The sequence below is a fragment of the Rhinichthys klamathensis genome, unplaced genomic scaffold (genome assembly GCF_029890125.1).
Source record: "Rhinichthys klamathensis goyatoka isolate OS25496 unplaced genomic scaffold, OSU_Roscu_1.1 h1tg000004l_1, whole genome shotgun sequence".
Taxonomy (NCBI): Eukaryota; Metazoa; Chordata; class Actinopteri; order Cypriniformes; family Leuciscidae; genus Rhinichthys; species Rhinichthys klamathensis.
In genome coordinates, this window is record NW_026606557.1 from 2,139,174 (window position 1) to 2,157,067 (window position 17,894).

Here is a 17,894-nt window from a genome sequence, read left to right on the forward strand (position 1 = left end):
TTGGCACTTCGGACATAAAGTCTGTTCCCAAAGATCAGCAGCATGATTGCCCTGCCTTTTAAGACGCCTTCTTTTGGCAAATTTCTAAAGCAGCATTTCATATATTCTTTGCAAAGAAGGCAATCCCAAAATGCACTCAGTTGTAACTGAAATCATTTGTAAGTTGAGTCTCTTAAATTGTCCCGAAAGGGTCCTTCACGAGGTTCACTTTCCAGTGCAATGCTGCCTGGAATACACTACATCAGTGGTTCCCAACCTTTTTTTGTCTGAGACCCCCTTTTTCCCAAGAAAATATTTTAGGGCCCCTCCTTTACATTTAATGATATTAACGCTCTTGTAAGCTTGCAGCAAGGATGACAAAATATGTTTTTTTTCAAACAAATGGTATGTTTATGCACAAATAATAGCCTATAATATTGAAAAGACAATAACAAAAACATCAGTAGGCCCTTTGTAATTTAAAAACGTAAGCCTAGGAGAAGCCTATAAATTGGCCCTATTTGAAATGCAAAAACAAAAATATTCGCACTGGTGTGTAGGTAAAAAAAAGAAAGAATATAGGCTATTACTAAATGACTGTTGTCTGGGGCCTCAATACTTGCATGTTATTTGTGAGGCTTTATTTGTTACGCTTTTGGCGCTATAGCGAGCGATAATAAACTTGCATTTATTAACAGAATAATGCGTCTTTCGGAAGAACATTGTAGCCGGAACTACTTCTCTCTGTGTACGTCTATGACGAGTCACGCAGGTACTGGGCTACTCCGCAGCGCAGCGATCCGAACCAGTGTAAAATAGTCCCACTGTAAACACTTATTATAGGTGTACCATAGTGGTTCAGGATAAGACAAAAACACGGATTGGAAAATGGATTCATGATGAACTCGCTCATTATATACATTTTGTAAATTTTGAACAGAAAAAAAGTTAAGGACTTTTGCTCATTGCTCAAACCTTTCAAAATATGACGCGACCCCCCACAGAGCTCGCTGAGGCCCCCTTGTGGGCCGCGACCCCCCTGTTGGGAACCGTCGCACTACATGACTTTTCTGAACAGATTTTAAAACACTATGCATCATACACTTGCCGACTTTATACTTACAAAGAATAACTGGGCATCATACACTAAATGACTGAGGATCACACACTACCAGACTTTCAAGTTATTCTGAACGCAACAAACTCAGAAATGTGCACCTTGTTGCTGGAAGACGCATGACAAATGACAAAAATATGTGTTCTAAAATCAGCTTAAAATATCAAACATGTTTAAGATCCTCTAAATGGATGGAATCAACGTATACATCAGAGTCTGTGCTCATTATGCACTATGCCATTTTCTGTGAAATCTGGCAACAGAGCTTACCTCTCAGGCACAAGAGCAACAAGTCACAGTCAAAGGTCATTGTTTTAGTAATGACAGCCAAGCTGTGACTTGACATTTAAAGATATTAAGGGGGATATGTAGGCTACCGGTGCACAGTTTATTCCAAAAGCACTACAGTAAAGTTGTACTTGCCAAATCAAACTCTGCTCATTCTTTATGAGGCCACTTGTGCCTCAAGTGACAGCTTCCCCTTCTAAAAGTGATATGTTTGCAGTATTGGCTGTGGGCGAGGACTTCACTAAGACGAGATTCTGGAAGGAGATTTACGTCCGGGACGTCTGAAGTGTTTGAGGAGGGGTGGTTGAAGACAGCCCTGTTAATCTTCTGTTAGAGGTCTTGCTTTGGTTTCGGCATGTCCTAGCAAAATACATCCGCCCCAGACAAGTAGCATTTCAATTTGTCATGCATTTCAGTAAACATCAGATCATATGAGGGCGTCTGTGCCCCGAGGACACAGTTTTTTATTGCCTGAGCTTGTGCTGAATTGAATATATCTCCCCCTTGTCGCCCTGATTCTTTTTTTTTTTGTCTCTTGAAACCTTGTAAATTTCAGACTTTAGTCTCTAATTGTGCCACAGCTTGAGCAATACGAGGCACTTTTACTAGACATTGGTTTGTTGGCAATCTCACATTTACTGGAGTTTTTTATTTTTCCATTCTCTTTATGACCACACATAGCCTCAAGTGTGGAATGATGAGAGTGTAACTGTGAGCTTTGGGATCAAATTAAGCTGATTAAAGTTATTGAGTGGCTTCTTTATTATTTGCCTGTAGCCTGCATCTTTCCCAAAAGTACTGTTTCTTAGTTGTCAATGTTTTTTTTGTGCTTTTGACAACTCTCACTCCATCTCTTTCTAAAGTTTTCTGCTTTTTTTCTCCTCCACTCAGGTTTTCAGCGTTGCATCATGCTGCTCTCACGGGCACTACAGAGTTGCTCTCCCTGCTGTTGGAGGCTCAGGCTGTTGTGGACATCAAGGATAGCAACGGTTAGAACGGCCTCCTCATTAACACCAAGAATGATGACTACAAAATAACGATAACTATAGAGCATAGGTCTTCAACCGTGCTCTTGGAGGCCCACTTTCCTGCAGAGTTTTACTCCAACCCTAATCAAACACACCTGAACCAGCTAGTCAAGCTCTTCAGGATCGCTTGAAAATCTCAGACTGAAGCAGGTTTGATATAAACTCTGGGCCTCCAGGAGTAGGGTTGAAGACCTCTGCTATAGAGGGTATGCATGTGCCGTCACCGTCGGAGGGAGTGACTGCGGTTACGCCCACTGAGCGGCAATATTGGTATTCAGCGCGAAGGCCGCGACAAACACACAAAACACATCTAAAATGGGAACGAGCTTTGAGATTTGACAAGAAATCTGAGGCATATTTTTACAGACTGCCGAAAGTATTTTTACGTGCCATCGAGTGTTATGTTATTCCCACATAGATAGGTATTAATACAACCGCTGAAAATAGAAAAGAAAAGCAAATGGATCGCTGCAATTCACAGGAACAACTGGACTCCAGGCAGCGAATCTTAGATTTGCAGTTATCCTTTTGGGTTAATATGCAAAATTTGGGGGTAAAATCATACCCTATATATTGTATTCTTATATATTGTATTGACTTACAATTTTAATAAACTGACAAAATCTATATAAGTTTTAGTGCTGAAAAATATGACGATATATATAACATTATTACACGGCTCTGTGGAATACTTGACTCTGATTGGTCAATCGTGCCATCCAGTGGTATATTATTCCCAGACAACAACCGCTGAAAATAGGCTCACACAGGCTCATCATGGGATACTAAAGTCAGCAGCGCTAAACGCTTGCTAGGAAAGTTTTTTCTTCGTGGAAGTTTTGCGTTTGGTCCAACTATATCGAGTCCAACCGTTAGTTTAAACTGATAATCGTTTGTTTTACTCAAATTTTCGCAGTTTCCCCCTATTAAATCCAGTCATGTTGCATACCATCTATATTAGCGTCCACACCAACGAACAATATTGTTCTGCAGTTTTGTCGTCTGTCACTTTAAATGCTCACGCTCTTAAACGGGGTGGATTCTGATTGGCTGTCAATGTTCTTTATCGCTCATCAGCTGGAAAAAAACTTTGGGAATGCGATTCCACTGACATTATTTCAGTGTGTTGTAACTTGATTTTTAAACTATATCTTTATCGGTATCGTCATAGTCATCGTCTTTGTGAACGAGCCTCAACACATGAATTGAAATGGAGCCAATTCTTACATTTTGTACACAAAATGTAAGAATTGCTCACAGAACTCTGAGTTCGAGGTTGAATTTTTGTATGTTTTGTTCTGCAGGGATGCGGCCGCTGCATTACGCAGCATGGCAGGGTAAAGCTGACTCGGTGCTCATGCTCCTGAGGTCAGGGGCTGCGGTCAACAGCGCGTCTCACGACGGGCAGATCCCACTGCACCTGGCCGCTCAGTACGGACACTATGAGGTGGTGCGTATCCACTAGCCCGCACTCAGAGGCTTCAAAACAGTTGCTGGTCTCAGACACGTCACAAACACAAACGGCAGTGCAGTTTGTCCCTTATGGAACGAAAATATATTTCCCATATATGAATGATCAATATATTAAATGGTTTAACCGTATATTTGAAAATATACAGTATAATATATTGTGTTAATATTACAATATATTGAATAATACATACGGAATTGCCGCTTTTCATATATTGAAAAATATGTGACAATATATTTACTAATATATCACAATGTATGACGTTTTTTTATTCAGTAAAACAGTTCATAATACCGGTATATAGATGTATATGTGATCAGATATGGTACTGCATGTGTAATATATTGCAGATATGTTTACTCAAGCAAAATAAACACATATACAGTATATAGAGAAATATATAATGTAATGTATTATATCATTTCTAATTTTTAATTATTTACATTATAAATGTCTCATATTTTCAAACTAGTTAACAAAAGCACAAGCACACCTGCATGTACTAAAGTATCTAACCAAGAGACTATCACTGTACTAAGGAGTGCACAGCCATTACTTTTAATGTATAGTAACTATAGTCTTAATTATGTTGGGCCAATCATCAACCGAACCACAGGCTCTACTCTTCAGCACAATGGTCACCCCAAAAACTCACACACACACCAGAAAACCTTTTAAATTGCAAAATAATAGAACAATAAACACTAACAGATCTCCCCCTATATTAATATTGAGCAAAACACATTAAATAACACTTAATTTTAACATTTGCTTTCCTTCAACAGTCGGAAGCAAAGCATGCTGGGAACTAGAAATCTGTTGTAACACATTCTGTGTGAACATACATTCACATTTATATGGGAACATGTATGTGGAATATACGTACACAATAAAGGATAAAACATTGTGAATATTACATGTAATGCTATTTTTGTCTTCATGTATAAATATTTTATATGTATTAATATATAGCCATACATTGGTCAATGCATGAGAAATATAAGCACTAGTTTCCCATCTATGGAAATGTATCGCATTATATTTTGCAGTATATTCCCATATATTTTTGTTCCGTAAGGGGTCACTCTAGCTAGCATCAATGGGCCGGCCTGACATTGTTCAATGTTTTTTCTATTGAAAATCTTTCCATAATTACTTTGTTTAAAAATGTGGTTCCATAAGCCAGCCCAGTCAGCCCTACAGAGAAAACTGTCCAGTCCATCCCTGTTTGAGGAGCAGTGTTGTTGGATACCGCACCTGCAGATCGTCTGACATCAGCTCACTGAAACGCAAAGAAATATGATATCTGCGTTGCGACATCAACAAGTCACCCCAGATTGTTTTTTTCTTCTTTTTGTGTGTATAGTACAGTATTAGTGAGGGATAAAGATAATCTGCCTGTTTTTATGATTATTTTCTGTCTCTTGTAACAAGCTGGATAGTTCATAACAAACATAATTCATCTATTCTGTCTCTCTTTCTGTTTATCAGTCTGAGATGTTGTTGCAGCACCAGTCGAACCCGTGCGTGCTAAACAAGGCTAAGAAGACTCCTCTGGATCTGGCCTGCGAGTTTGGCCGGGTGAAGGTCAGTCATCTCATGTCTGGTCATTTCTAGCTTGTTTATGAGCATTCTTCATGTGGGATGTCATTCGTTACGTCACTGTCACTATGACTACTGTGATCTCATAAATCCTGTTATCTGATGCGCGGTTGATAAGAACATGTCCAGTAGAGCTGCACGATTCTGGACAAATTGAGATTTGTTTTGTTTCAAATACGATTCTCCATTGATTCTACATAGACAACTAAACATAATACCATGGGATTTACCAGGTTCTTTTTTTTATTTTTTATTTTTATTTTTTATTTTTTATTTTTTATTTATTCACAATTTAACACATTACACACAACACAATCACAGAAAACACCAAGAAGAATACCGCTAAGTATATCGACAAGACACACAACAACAACAACAACAACAACAAAAAAGACAAAAAAAAGAAGAAGAATCTACACAGTCTGTGGGTTATCCATTATTCCATTTAAGTTGATAATTGTATAGTCTCTATATAATTTAATACTAAGGCCCATGTGGTTTGGAACTCTTGCAGTCTTGAATGCTGTTTACTTGTAATTTTTTTCAATGGGCAACAAATCTATTATCTGATCCAGCCATTGACCCAATGTGGGTCCTGACTGGGAAATCCATGCAGTAAGTATGCATTTTTTTGCAAAATAAGAAAACATTGTAAACACACATTTTTTTGTAAAGGGAAACTTGTTTTCAATATCATAATTCAATAAATATAACATAGGGCATAGCTCAAAAGTACAGTTACGCATATCTTGAATAACTTTATGAATCTTCTCCCAAAAAGAAAAAATAGCTTTACAATACCAAAATAAATGCATGAATGATCCTAATTCAATTCCACATTTTCTACACATAGGAGAGTTTGTATCATTAATCTATTAAGCTTCACTGGAGTTATATAGTATTTATACAGAAATGTATAATTAGTTTCTTTAACTTTAATGTTCACACTCAAGCGTAAGGTCAAATTGATACACAAAGTTAACCATTCTTTTTCGCTGAACTTCCTTTTAAGCTCTAATTCCCAATTTGTTCTCAGAGAAAAAAAAAGAATTTGGGGAGCTTTCTAACAGAATTTTATACAAATGAGAAATCTTCCCCTTAACCGAAGTAGCAGAAATAATACATTTTTCCAACTCTGTAGGATATAATCTAAGTTGTCCCTTTTTATGTAGAGATGTAATAATGTGACGAACCTCCAGATATTTAAAAAAATCTGTTCTAGGAATTTGATATTCAACACAAATAGCAGTAAACGATTTAACAGACTTAGAGTCTTCATCAAACATATCCGCAAAAGTTTTCAGCCCATGAAGTGACCAGTTTCGAAAATAAGTTTGGGAATGTGCTAAAAAGTCAGGGTTAAATGCAATAGGTGAGTTTTTACTTATATGACCTTTTGTGCTCAAATACCTATTACAATCCTGCCAAGCTTTCAGTGTGGCTTGTAAGGGGGACAACCCCTCTACCTCCACACTCATCAGAAACTTCAAGTTATTAACATAAAGTGTTGATGTAATCTCCAATCGATAGGATTTACCAGAGGTTCTGATACAAGTATTGAACACTTTACAAGTACCGAAAGAATTTAGGGTGCTTTCACACCTGGATCGATTTGTTTTGTTCCGGAACAGATCCGAAACAGAATACTTTGTTCCGAATCAATTTAATACGTCAATCTGTTCACACCACACTGTTGTAAAGCGGTCCAAATCGCGCACCCTTCCAGGGCTTTCCTTACGCCTTTTCGTCACTACCTCATGCGTGCAGGTCGCGCATTCCATTGTGGGACATCACCATGACAACAGTAGCCTAACACAAAATGAATCGCGGGTTGACTTGGTGCTACGAAGAGGTGAAATGCCTCATAGATATTTGGTCGGAAGAACACATCTCCCGGATATTGGACACTACACACAAGAACACCGAAGTGTGACCAAACGAACCGGGCCAAAAGGGAAACGCCCCTTTGTTTCGGAACAACGTCTCCAATCGATCCAGGTGTGAAAGCACCCTTAGAGTATCTAGAGGTTAAAAAACAAAACTGCATGTATTTTGTGGAAGAACATTGTTCTGGATGTGCTTTGTCTATGCGGATGAATATGGTTAATCCACGGCTCATAAAACATTCACCTCTAGGCTTAAGAGATATAACCGGTTTAGATGGAAAGGATCTCAAGCTGACTAGCTGAAGACGTTACTGTAGCTTTAACCATTAATGGACACGCACTTCCCTTTAATTAAGTTCCAACACAGCACTACAACAATTATACTGAAATGACCCTTCACAATAATGCTTTACGATGAAGAGAGCTGCATATGCCAGTTTATCTGTTCAATAAAATACCTTACTCCTGTTGAGTGATAAACACCATCATCCCTGCGTCGCTTTTACAACATTTTAAACCCCTCAGTTCTCGCCATCTCCGAAGCCAAGCCAATGTTGATTCTTGTTTTATTACGAGCTCAGTCTGTTTGCCAGCTGACGCTCTTCTGTTTGGCGTTTGTTTATAAAGGGCGATTCCCCGGAGGTTGGAGATTTAGGGCCAGATTTACTAACAGCTAAACCCTCTTTTGGCGTTAAAAAACTACTGTCATGATTTACTAAAGACACGCAGTGAAAAATGAGCGCTGAAAAGACGTGGACAGGGTTATTTTCGCGGCTGACCTTTGTAGGAGTTTCACTTTCAGACGCAAAATTTACGGGAGGAGAGTATTCAAATGAATCACCCAGGTTTGCGCTCGTCAATGTACTGGTGTTTGCAACATTATTTACCGCCCACAAAAGCATGTCTTAAACCAAACGCTAATTTGCGCTGCTCTTGGTAAATTGCGTTGGTCATTATTATAGAAATGATCCGGCTGTGTTCTTTAATTTGCACATCGTCAGTAGATCAAGCTCATAACTTTCCACTCCCACCAGTGTTTTTATGGGATTACGCTCACACTAATTTGCTCCGTTTTGTAAATCTGGCCTTTTGTGACACCTAACCAATGCCACTCCCACACCATACACACGTCAAAGTAGCCGGAGCAACTTTTCTCTATTTATGGATATGACAAGACATGCATGGGCGAGTGACATGTGAAAACTGTCCCGACAGGTTTAAAATATAAACACCAACAGTTTTATCAAAAGCGACAAAAACATGTTTTGGAAGAGGGATTGACGATGTGCTGACTCATTATTTTGTCAATTATTAACAAAAAATGGTACATGCAAAATATAAATGGACAGTTTTCGTGAGAAGAGAGCATCATACCGTGGTGATACCTGTGTGCATGCAATCAAATTCATTTCCCTCTTCTCTCTCTTTCTTCCCTGACTGTGATTTTGTGTGATTTTTGTGTGTCATTCGTTCTCTCAGTGAATACGAGCTCAGAGTTTGACATGTTCTCGCACACACATGCCCAGCGGTGTTTGATTTCAGTTCAGCTGTGTATTCAGGCCTTTTGGAGGTGTTACTTTAAGGGCAGTGTGTGTGTGTGTGTGTGTGTGTGTGTGGTATTTAATCAGCTGCTGTATTGAGGTATCAGGGTGCGGCTGAAGCAACCGGATCAAGTCTTTCTCTCTCACCAAACTCAGTGCTGCCGCTTTACAATGCACAGCATCTTCAACATGACAAACGATTGCTTTCAATGCGTGCTCAATGAAGTCAACGTGAGCACGGATTACGCATAGAAAAATTCAAACTTTAGTACTACCTGTCACAAGTGTAGCATATCTACTCAATATGTGTAACTTTATAATACTTATAACTTTATAAGTACTGTTTTCTGCATTTTTGCCATGAAAACTATGAAATAAAATGGAATTATTTAATTACCAAATAGTTGATTTTGCTCAAAGAAGCTTTTACTTTTTAAACAGTTTTTTCCATGCATGCTCCACTTCACTCCACGGTATCCCACAATCCCCAGTGCAAGACAAGTCCGACGCTTGACTGACGCTCAAACTGCAGAAATCAACTGAAACGTCTCCTCAGGCCTATTAGTTTGTGGCCCAGATGTTTTGGGGTGTTAATGGTCACTGGGACACGGTAGCATGAGCTCATCCTCACCTGTGAGACCTCTGCGCATGTGTGTGTGTGTGTGTGTGTGTGTGTTCTAATAACCACATTTTAATCTCTTCTTAACACCCCTTTTCAAGCTTTTTTGGAGACTTTCGTCCAATAATGTTTCTCCAAATTCAGTTTTAGTATAAAAAAATAGGTACTAGATATTACATATGAATTAGAATTTACTTTGCAACCGTTAAAAAAGTATGTTCTAGAAGTATGAATGTGTGTAGTATGAATGAAATTCGGACGTACTACATCCACCATGTTGTCACTGTCATGACACCTACCACCATCAGATGCTGCATCACTTCTCTTCCATTCACAAATCCTCTCCCGTGGCCTCATGGGATAGTAAAGTGTCCATCAAATGCACACGTCAGGATCTCGCCGGAAGTCATCCGGGGACTTTGCCGACTCTTTTATTATGAGTACTGTTGTGTTAATTCGGACATACTACTCTTTTGGCATTATATTTGTCACATACTATAGTAGGGAAGTGTCCTATTTTCGTACAACGGTGTTTGTAGCTTACCTATACCATTTATTCCGTTTAATGCCACAGTTTATGTAAGAATGGTTGGTAACACTTTATTTTGATGGTCCCTTTTGAACATACTTTTGACTATAAGTAGCTTTGCAACTACATGTCAAATAACTTTCATTAGAGTATTAGTAGACTGTCTGCTTAATATCTGCCAACTCTTTATTGTGATGCTCCTCCAACAGACAATCTACTGACTATAAGTAACTTTGCAACTACATGTCAACTTATTCTATCCCTAACCCTACCAGTCTACTGATACTCTACTAACACTCTAGTGAGAGTTAGTAGAGATGTAGGTGAAACGTTACTTATAGTCAAATGAATGTGTTAAAGGGACCATCCAAATAAAGTGAAACCGAATGGTTTTGTTTAGAAATTTAGGAACGAGAGCTAGTACAAAATGTGTAAATATAAATAAAAGTAATTTTATCAAATACAATAAAATATTTTTGTGTGTAAAAATGTTATTTTAGTTGTTATTTATACACTGTTTATTCATATTTAGAATTTTATTTTCAGGTTTCATTTTCATTTAGTAATTTTTTATTATTATTTTTTTATATTTATATTTGGCGTTAATTCATGCATTTTTATTTCAGTTTTAGTAATTCAGAACTACAATTTAAACGTACTTATTTCAATTAGTTGACAGGGCACCATTTCACATTTATATGTTATTTTTTTTAGGTTTTTCATAATTTTTTTTAGATTTTCTTGTATTTCAGCATTGATTTAATTATCGAAAAGATTTGAACAGTTTTAACAGTTTTAGCTTTAGTGATCATCTCTAACTAATGATGTCGGCCTCTCTTGTAGGTGGCCCAGCTGTTGTTGAGCAGTAATATGGTTGCGTCTCTATTAGAGGGGGATCGGAAAGACGCTTCGGACTCGAACTGTAACACTCCTCTACATCTCGCCGCACGCAACGGACACAAGGATGTCATCTGGTGAGCTCTTGAATAACTCGTGTGTGTGTGTGTGTGTGTGTGTGTGTGGCGCATCTGTAGGCATCAGTCTCAGCTGTGTCGGGCTGTCCTGTCTCTGGAGAGCTGCATGTGTGTGTCCGCTCTGTTGTGTGTTTAATGCATTGACGCAGCATTTCATTCTTGGCTGATTTCAGTGTTAGTGCAGAAGCACAGCTGATATATTGTAAAAAGGACACTTAATAAAAAAGTCTGATGGGATGAGCCACATTCAAAACTGATATGTAAACCTGTGACCATAAGTTCAATTATTGACTGTAATTGTGTAGATTTGTGTGATTTGATCAAACACACCATCCAGACACTGTACACACACAGCAGAGGATGAGACTGGGGAAGTCAGTGCTCTGTCTGTCTCTCTGACTCACGTTCCCCCGCTAGATCGTCCCGGGGGAGAGGAGTGTCCCAGTCTCTCTAAATGTGTGTGATCATCACCTCTATGTGGGATCTGTCTGAGATGAGTGTGCTTGTGAGTGGATTAAACAATGCTTTGAGTCATCACTCATCCTGGAAGACACACAGCACTTCCTGTATCACATCAAACTCTTTAAGATGGTATCAGAGAGATTTACAGTTTTGAGAGACATCTGTGGGGGTGATTCACATGAAACACTAAAATCAAACAAAATAATAATATATTACATTGAACCAAATTAAACAAAGGCTGTTTTAGGAGCAATATGATTACATTGTAACATTATTTTCATGACAATTAAGCACATTTACCAGTAAATTCTAATGATTAATTGAGAAAACCTTCGATAAATCATAATTATGACATAAATCGTTTAAATTATGACATTAAAAAGGGAATTTTTTAGAAGCATGACTTTTTGTGTCATAATTTCAACATGACGTTTTTTTAATCTTAGAAATATGACTTTTTAAGTTATAATTCTGACTTTTTATGTCGTGAATCATGCTTTAGTAAGTCATATTTCTTTCTGGCGTGACGGAAAATGTGTCAGGATGGGCTTCCATACATTCTCATTTTGTGTTGTAAAAAAAGATTTTATAAATATTTTAAGTGTAATGTATGTATTTTATATAATATCATGGCAGTATTTATTATATTGCCCTTTATTTCTTTTAATTTAAATAAACAAAGTAATGAGACTGTAATGAAAATCACAAAAAAAAAAAAAAAAAACTGATATATTACAGTAATGACAATTTTGAAGGAAATGTGTGCTTAATTATCATGAATAATAATAACAGCACAATGGCAAAAAGTAAAAGTTTTTGACAGATTATAATTTTGACAGATTTTGTGAAATTCACTGTGACATTTGTGCAGTGTAGTTCATTAGTTTGGTTTTATTAGTTTAGTTTATGTTGACACATGGTGTGTGTGTGTGTGTGTGTGTGTGTGTGTGTGTGTGTGTGTGTGTGTGTGTGTGTGTGTGTGTGTGTGTGTGTGTGTGTGTGTGTGTGTGTGTGTGTGTGTGTGTGTGTGTGTGTGTGTGTGTGTGTGTGTGTTTTCTACGGCTGTCACGCTAACAGATCCCCCAATGCCTGGCATTCCCAGTGAAATTCCATCCAGCATTCCCACAGATGAGCGTTTCTGATTCCGCCTGATGTGTGTGTGTGTGAATTCCACAAGTCTGTGTGTGTTATAGCCCCTTCAGTGTGTAAATATAACACAGAGTGCTAAAGAGCATGTCATGTCCTCTCTTTGGAGTAGTAGTAGGTCCATTCATCCAGTTTCCACCATCTCTCTGTCTCCAGGCTTCTCCTGAAAGCGGGCATTGACATCAACAGAACCACTAAAGCTGGCACAGCGCTCCACGAGGCGGCCCTCTATGGGAAGACAGAGGTAGTGCGGCTTCTCCTGGACGTAAGTTCATCTTTTTTTCCTCAGGAATGTCTCGACTGCAGGGGTTCTTACATTCTTACATTAAGTGTTGTTTTTTCCCCAAGGGTTTTAATCACTTTGCCATATCCCCCCGAAGTGACTTTTTAATGTATTTCTGAACATTTCTTAGTAACTTCCCCTCATGTGCTTCTTTTTGAGAATATTGTTTCGAGAGAAAGAAACTCGAAAGGATGATAAATCAAGTCCCACCATAACTTTTGTTTTCACTGAATGTTTCACTTGGAAGTAAATCACATTGAAGTAGTGACTGTTTCATGTTAACTGTAAGATTTACAGGTGCAGGTTTTTAAAATGTGCATTTATATTTAAGGTTGATAACTATATCGAAATTAATATTTTATATTTATGTTTTTATTGCAATACTGTTCAAAAGTTTTGAGGTCAAAATACATTTATAATGTTACAAAAAGTTTATATTTATAAATGCTGTTCTATTGAACTTTCGTGAAAAAAAATGTATCACGGTTTCCACAAAAATATGATGTAATGAATAATAATATTATAAATGTTTCTTATAATGGCAGGCCGGGATTGATGTAAATATCCGCAACACTTACAATCAAACATCCCTGGATATCGTCAACCAGTTCACGGCGTGCCACGCCAGCAAAGACATCAAGCAGCTCTTACGAGGTGAGATGCAATCGGACAGTCAGTCGTATGCTGTTTTGTGAACTGAAGTGTGTGTGTATTTGTGTCTAACAGTGTGTATGTGCTCATACTGCATTTGAACGTGTGTGTGTGTGTTTGTCTTTGGTTTGTAAGGGGTTATGGGAGACGTTTGAGCTGCCATGTAGTAAGCAGCTGTTTAAACTCAGGATTATATAACCTGCTGATTTCTCCGGGGAGATTTGAGTGCATGAAAGAGACAAAAGACATCTCCTGTGTGTGTGTTTGTGTGCAGATGCATACCACAAATCTGTGGAAAACAGGGATTTATGAAACATAAGATGGGGCCCGCACACAACTTTACTTCATACACAAACACTTTTTTTGAAACTGCAATGCTAACGGGAGACTATGATGTTATTTGGGGGCGAATTTAGCCTTCTAAACGTATTCTCTTTATAGATATTAGGCACATTTAAGTGTTAACTGAATTTGTAATTCATGAATGCATTGGACCTATGGTCGATCTCGTTTTAAAGACTCTCAGCAGATTATTGCTGAAGTGAGAAAAAAATGTATTTTTTTAATATTATATATATATATTAGGGCTGTCAAATGATTAATCGTGATTAATCACACCCAAAATAAAAGTTTTTTTTACATAATATATGTGGGTGCACTGTGTATAATTATTTTATATATATAAATACACACACATGCTTGTATATATTTAAGAAATATTTTCATCTATATACTGAATATAGATTTATATATAATTTATATTATATATAAATATAAATATTTTATATATAAATAATATTTTTTTCTTAAATATGCATGTGTGTGTATTTATATATATACAAAATAATTATACACAGCCCTAATATATATATATATATTTGAAAAGAAATGACGACTAAAATTGCTATAAAATCAAAGCCATATATCTAACCAAGTTTTTTTACCAAATTTGAGGTTGATATCACAAAAATGTAAGTTCCTGTGAGATTTTGTTTAGGCACAATACCACAAACAGCCACTGGGGGACAAAAACATTCCACTGAATTGTTTTGATGCGTTCTCTTGTCACATATTAATACATTTCTGTCACAAAACAGTCTTTAGAAAAGATTTGATTATAAAATAGAGCAGTAAATTTTGTAATATTTGAAATTTTGAGTGTTTGAGCTTTCGAATGATGTGAGGCAAAAAAGGCTAGACACTCACAGTTGACAATTGTTTTTCACACGGAGTCACACAATTCGACACACGTGATCATCCGTATTTAAATAAGTCTGTTGTGCTTCACACAAAACGGAACAGCATTCTGTAGCTCAACACAAAGTTACAAAGTACTCAAGTTGTAAATGATTGGTCTTGAATCAGTTTTTAAATGTGCCTAAGCTTATAGATTATCACATTATATAGGCTCAATTAACGTAGTTTTCTGGTAGTGTCGGATAATTTGTTAACTGCGCATTTTAATGTTGTGATTTCAAGAAAACAAAATGGCTAATTCACAATATAATATGAATAAAAGATAATAATTGAGACAGATATTTAGTGAAAAGGATTTCAGTCGTTCCAGATGTTTAGAAGCATTCTTCGCACAAGCACATAAACACACTAACAGGCCTCAAGGGGGCGATAGTTTCCTCCAAATGTCTGTGACGTTAAATCTAATGTTATTGGTTAGGTAGTCTCAGACGGCCACGGACCGTTAGCTGAACGTCTGATGCATTAGGCACATAAAATGGGAAACACTTCAGGAGTTTCGAAGTCCTCATCTGATTGGTTGAATTTTACAGCATTTCCAGGAGACGTGTGTGTCGCGTTCTTTAACAGTCGTGACGCCAAACCCCCTCATGGAAGAAGAAAGCCGTCGTGTTTACAACTGTGACAGTAAAGTTCAACAATCGGGTCCTGGAAGTAAAAACTCGTTCATTTTCTCCATAGAGAAAATAGACTTTGAACACTAACTCATAAACCTTTAAAGAAAGTCCTACTGTGAGAGCTACGAGGTTGTTAACCAATGGCATTTGCTTCTGCTGAAGCCGTCATCCCACATCATTTCAACTTAGTTGTAAAATAATCGTGTTTAACATCGTCATTTTTGATGAAAAACTACATTACCCATGATGCTACACAGGAAATTCCACCAATCAGAAACTCTCCTTAGCTCCGCTCACTCCCATGAAGCTCTGCAACTGACGTAATCGAGTCTATCGCTCTAAATGTTAGTAATATATGTATATTTTGCAATATACTTTTTTAAAATGAGTAGTTTTACATCTCTCCATCATTTTTAACTGATGGAGAAATCTAATGCTTCATAGTATTGTAGTTCTTTCCCTCACTAAAGCCGTTTAAATCTGTCATTTTGTCCGATTTTCAAATACTTTTTTGCTTCGAATCAAATTTTACTTGCTTTTAATTAGTCTTCCCATTAGAGGCGTCATTTAGTTTGCGCAGGAAAACAAGAGGCGGGATTTATCTCATCAACCAATCATATCCAACCATAACCAATCATAGAGCGATGGAGGCAAACTCTCTCCAATATTTAAAATTTCAACTGCTAGCTTGTCAATATTACATGCTGAACCTTTAACTAGTTTCTCTTCAAACAGTTTCTCCAATCTGACCTGAAAGAGAAAACTGACCACAGAAGCAGACTAGTTTCCAGTAATGGCCAGTGCTCTTTGAGAGTTCATTGCTGGCTTGGGTTGGGTTGTGAATTGTGTACTGATAGATTTCGGACTCGAACTTCACTTCCACATCAACCAAATGAACAAGTCTAGCGTCTAACAGACTCGGCCCACACTAAAAGCTCTCGGTCTTCGTAAACACACTTGTGTCCTTGACATTAAAGTGCCTGACGTGTGATCTTGCATGTGTTCTGTAACATCTGCGGGATTTATTTTCATTTATTTATTTCGGTTTGTAGCGGTGGATATAAATAAATATTTGAAGTCGATGTTTATATGAGCCACTCATGTCTGTGCAGACAGCTTTTGTCATAATGAGCACAGAGACGGGCCCGTCTGCTCTGTGTGTGCCACATCGCTTCCCCAAACCTCAGGGTTAATTATTGATCCAGCGAGCCGTCCGTGTGTCCGTGTGTCATCAGCACATTCCTTCCGCTGGAAAGAAAAAATCACACAAATGACACGCTGAGAAGTCCAAATGGCGGGATCTCGCTAAACTATTTTTTAGGAACATTACGTTTTCTTTGCGTTTGTATTTTTATGATTGTTGAACATAAAGTCTCAAGCTGTAACAACAAGCAAAAAACATAAATAAAAGCACAAAAAATATCTATAATGGGAATATGTGCATAAAAATTAAGGAAAAGAAATACAAAGAAATGTACCTAAAAAACAAAAGTAAATAAAATATTTGTAAAATGTAAAAATAGGCTACTATACTGTATACACGTATAAAGTAAGATTCTTTTTTTCTTTGTAAATTTTATAATAATAAACTTTCATTTTAAAATTGAAATTGAACATTTGAAAATGAAAAATTGGGAAAGAATGTGCATTTTATGATTATTAAACAGAAATTCTCATTAAGGAAAGCAGTAAAAACTAGTAAAAACATGAATGAAAGCAATATATATATAATGTAAATGTAATTGGAAATATAGTGGGAAATGTGCTTTAATACATATAATGTACCTAAACGTAAGCTTTCTTAAATTTTAAAATAAAATATTTAAATATATAAAATATTTATATCAAATTTAAACATTCCACACACACATTCTTATTTATTCAAATTTTCGACTGAGATATATGTCATAGCATTTTATATAGTGATAAAAAGCTTTTTTTCTTTGTAAATTTTTAAATATTACACTTTTATACTTTCAAAATTCTAAATATAAATTTTTATATAATAAATAGTGTATTTGAAAATTAAAATTTAGGGAGGAATGTTTTAAATAAAAAAAAGTAATGCTAGGAATGCAGAAAAATATAATGGACCCATGCTTGTCATTTTTATTAGTAATACATATATATGAAATACTGTTATGTATATGTGTGTATAATTTTTTTATTCTTCCTTTTGATTTTGGTCTGGATGAGTTTCATTAGACTCAGCGATGTAGTGTAATGTTTGTGGTATCGTCCAGTGTCTGAACTCTCTGAACTATGTGAACTTGTGGTGTTTTGTTGTATCAACACAGATGTGTGTGTGTGTGTGTGTGTGTGTGTGTGTTTTCAGAAGCTACCGGAGTTCTTCAGGTCCGAGCTCTGAAAGACTTCTGGAACCTACACGACCCCACGGCCCTCACCATACGCGCCGGCGACGTCATCACGGTACGGCCGCTCACGTG

General features: G+C 37.0%; 1 protein-coding gene across 3 annotated transcripts in view; it reads left to right on the plus strand.

The window, feature by feature from the left end:
• LOC130085445 (caskin-2) overlaps positions 1 to 17,894 on the plus strand; it is a 72,693-nt gene that overhangs the window by 37,909 nt on the left and 16,890 nt on the right. For all 3 annotated transcript variants that reach the window (XM_056251207.1, XM_056251213.1, XM_056251220.1), the window contains exons 4-10: positions 2,276 to 2,373; positions 3,717 to 3,862; positions 5,375 to 5,470; positions 10,904 to 11,034; positions 12,799 to 12,907; positions 13,471 to 13,579; positions 17,783 to 17,877. In XM_056251207.1, the coding sequence (XP_056107182.1) occupies positions 2,276 to 2,373; positions 3,717 to 3,862; positions 5,375 to 5,470; positions 10,904 to 11,034; positions 12,799 to 12,907; positions 13,471 to 13,579; positions 17,783 to 17,877 (784 nt within the window). The remainder of the gene's footprint in view (positions 1 to 2,275; positions 2,374 to 3,716; positions 3,863 to 5,374; positions 5,471 to 10,903; positions 11,035 to 12,798; positions 12,908 to 13,470; positions 13,580 to 17,782; positions 17,878 to 17,894) is intronic.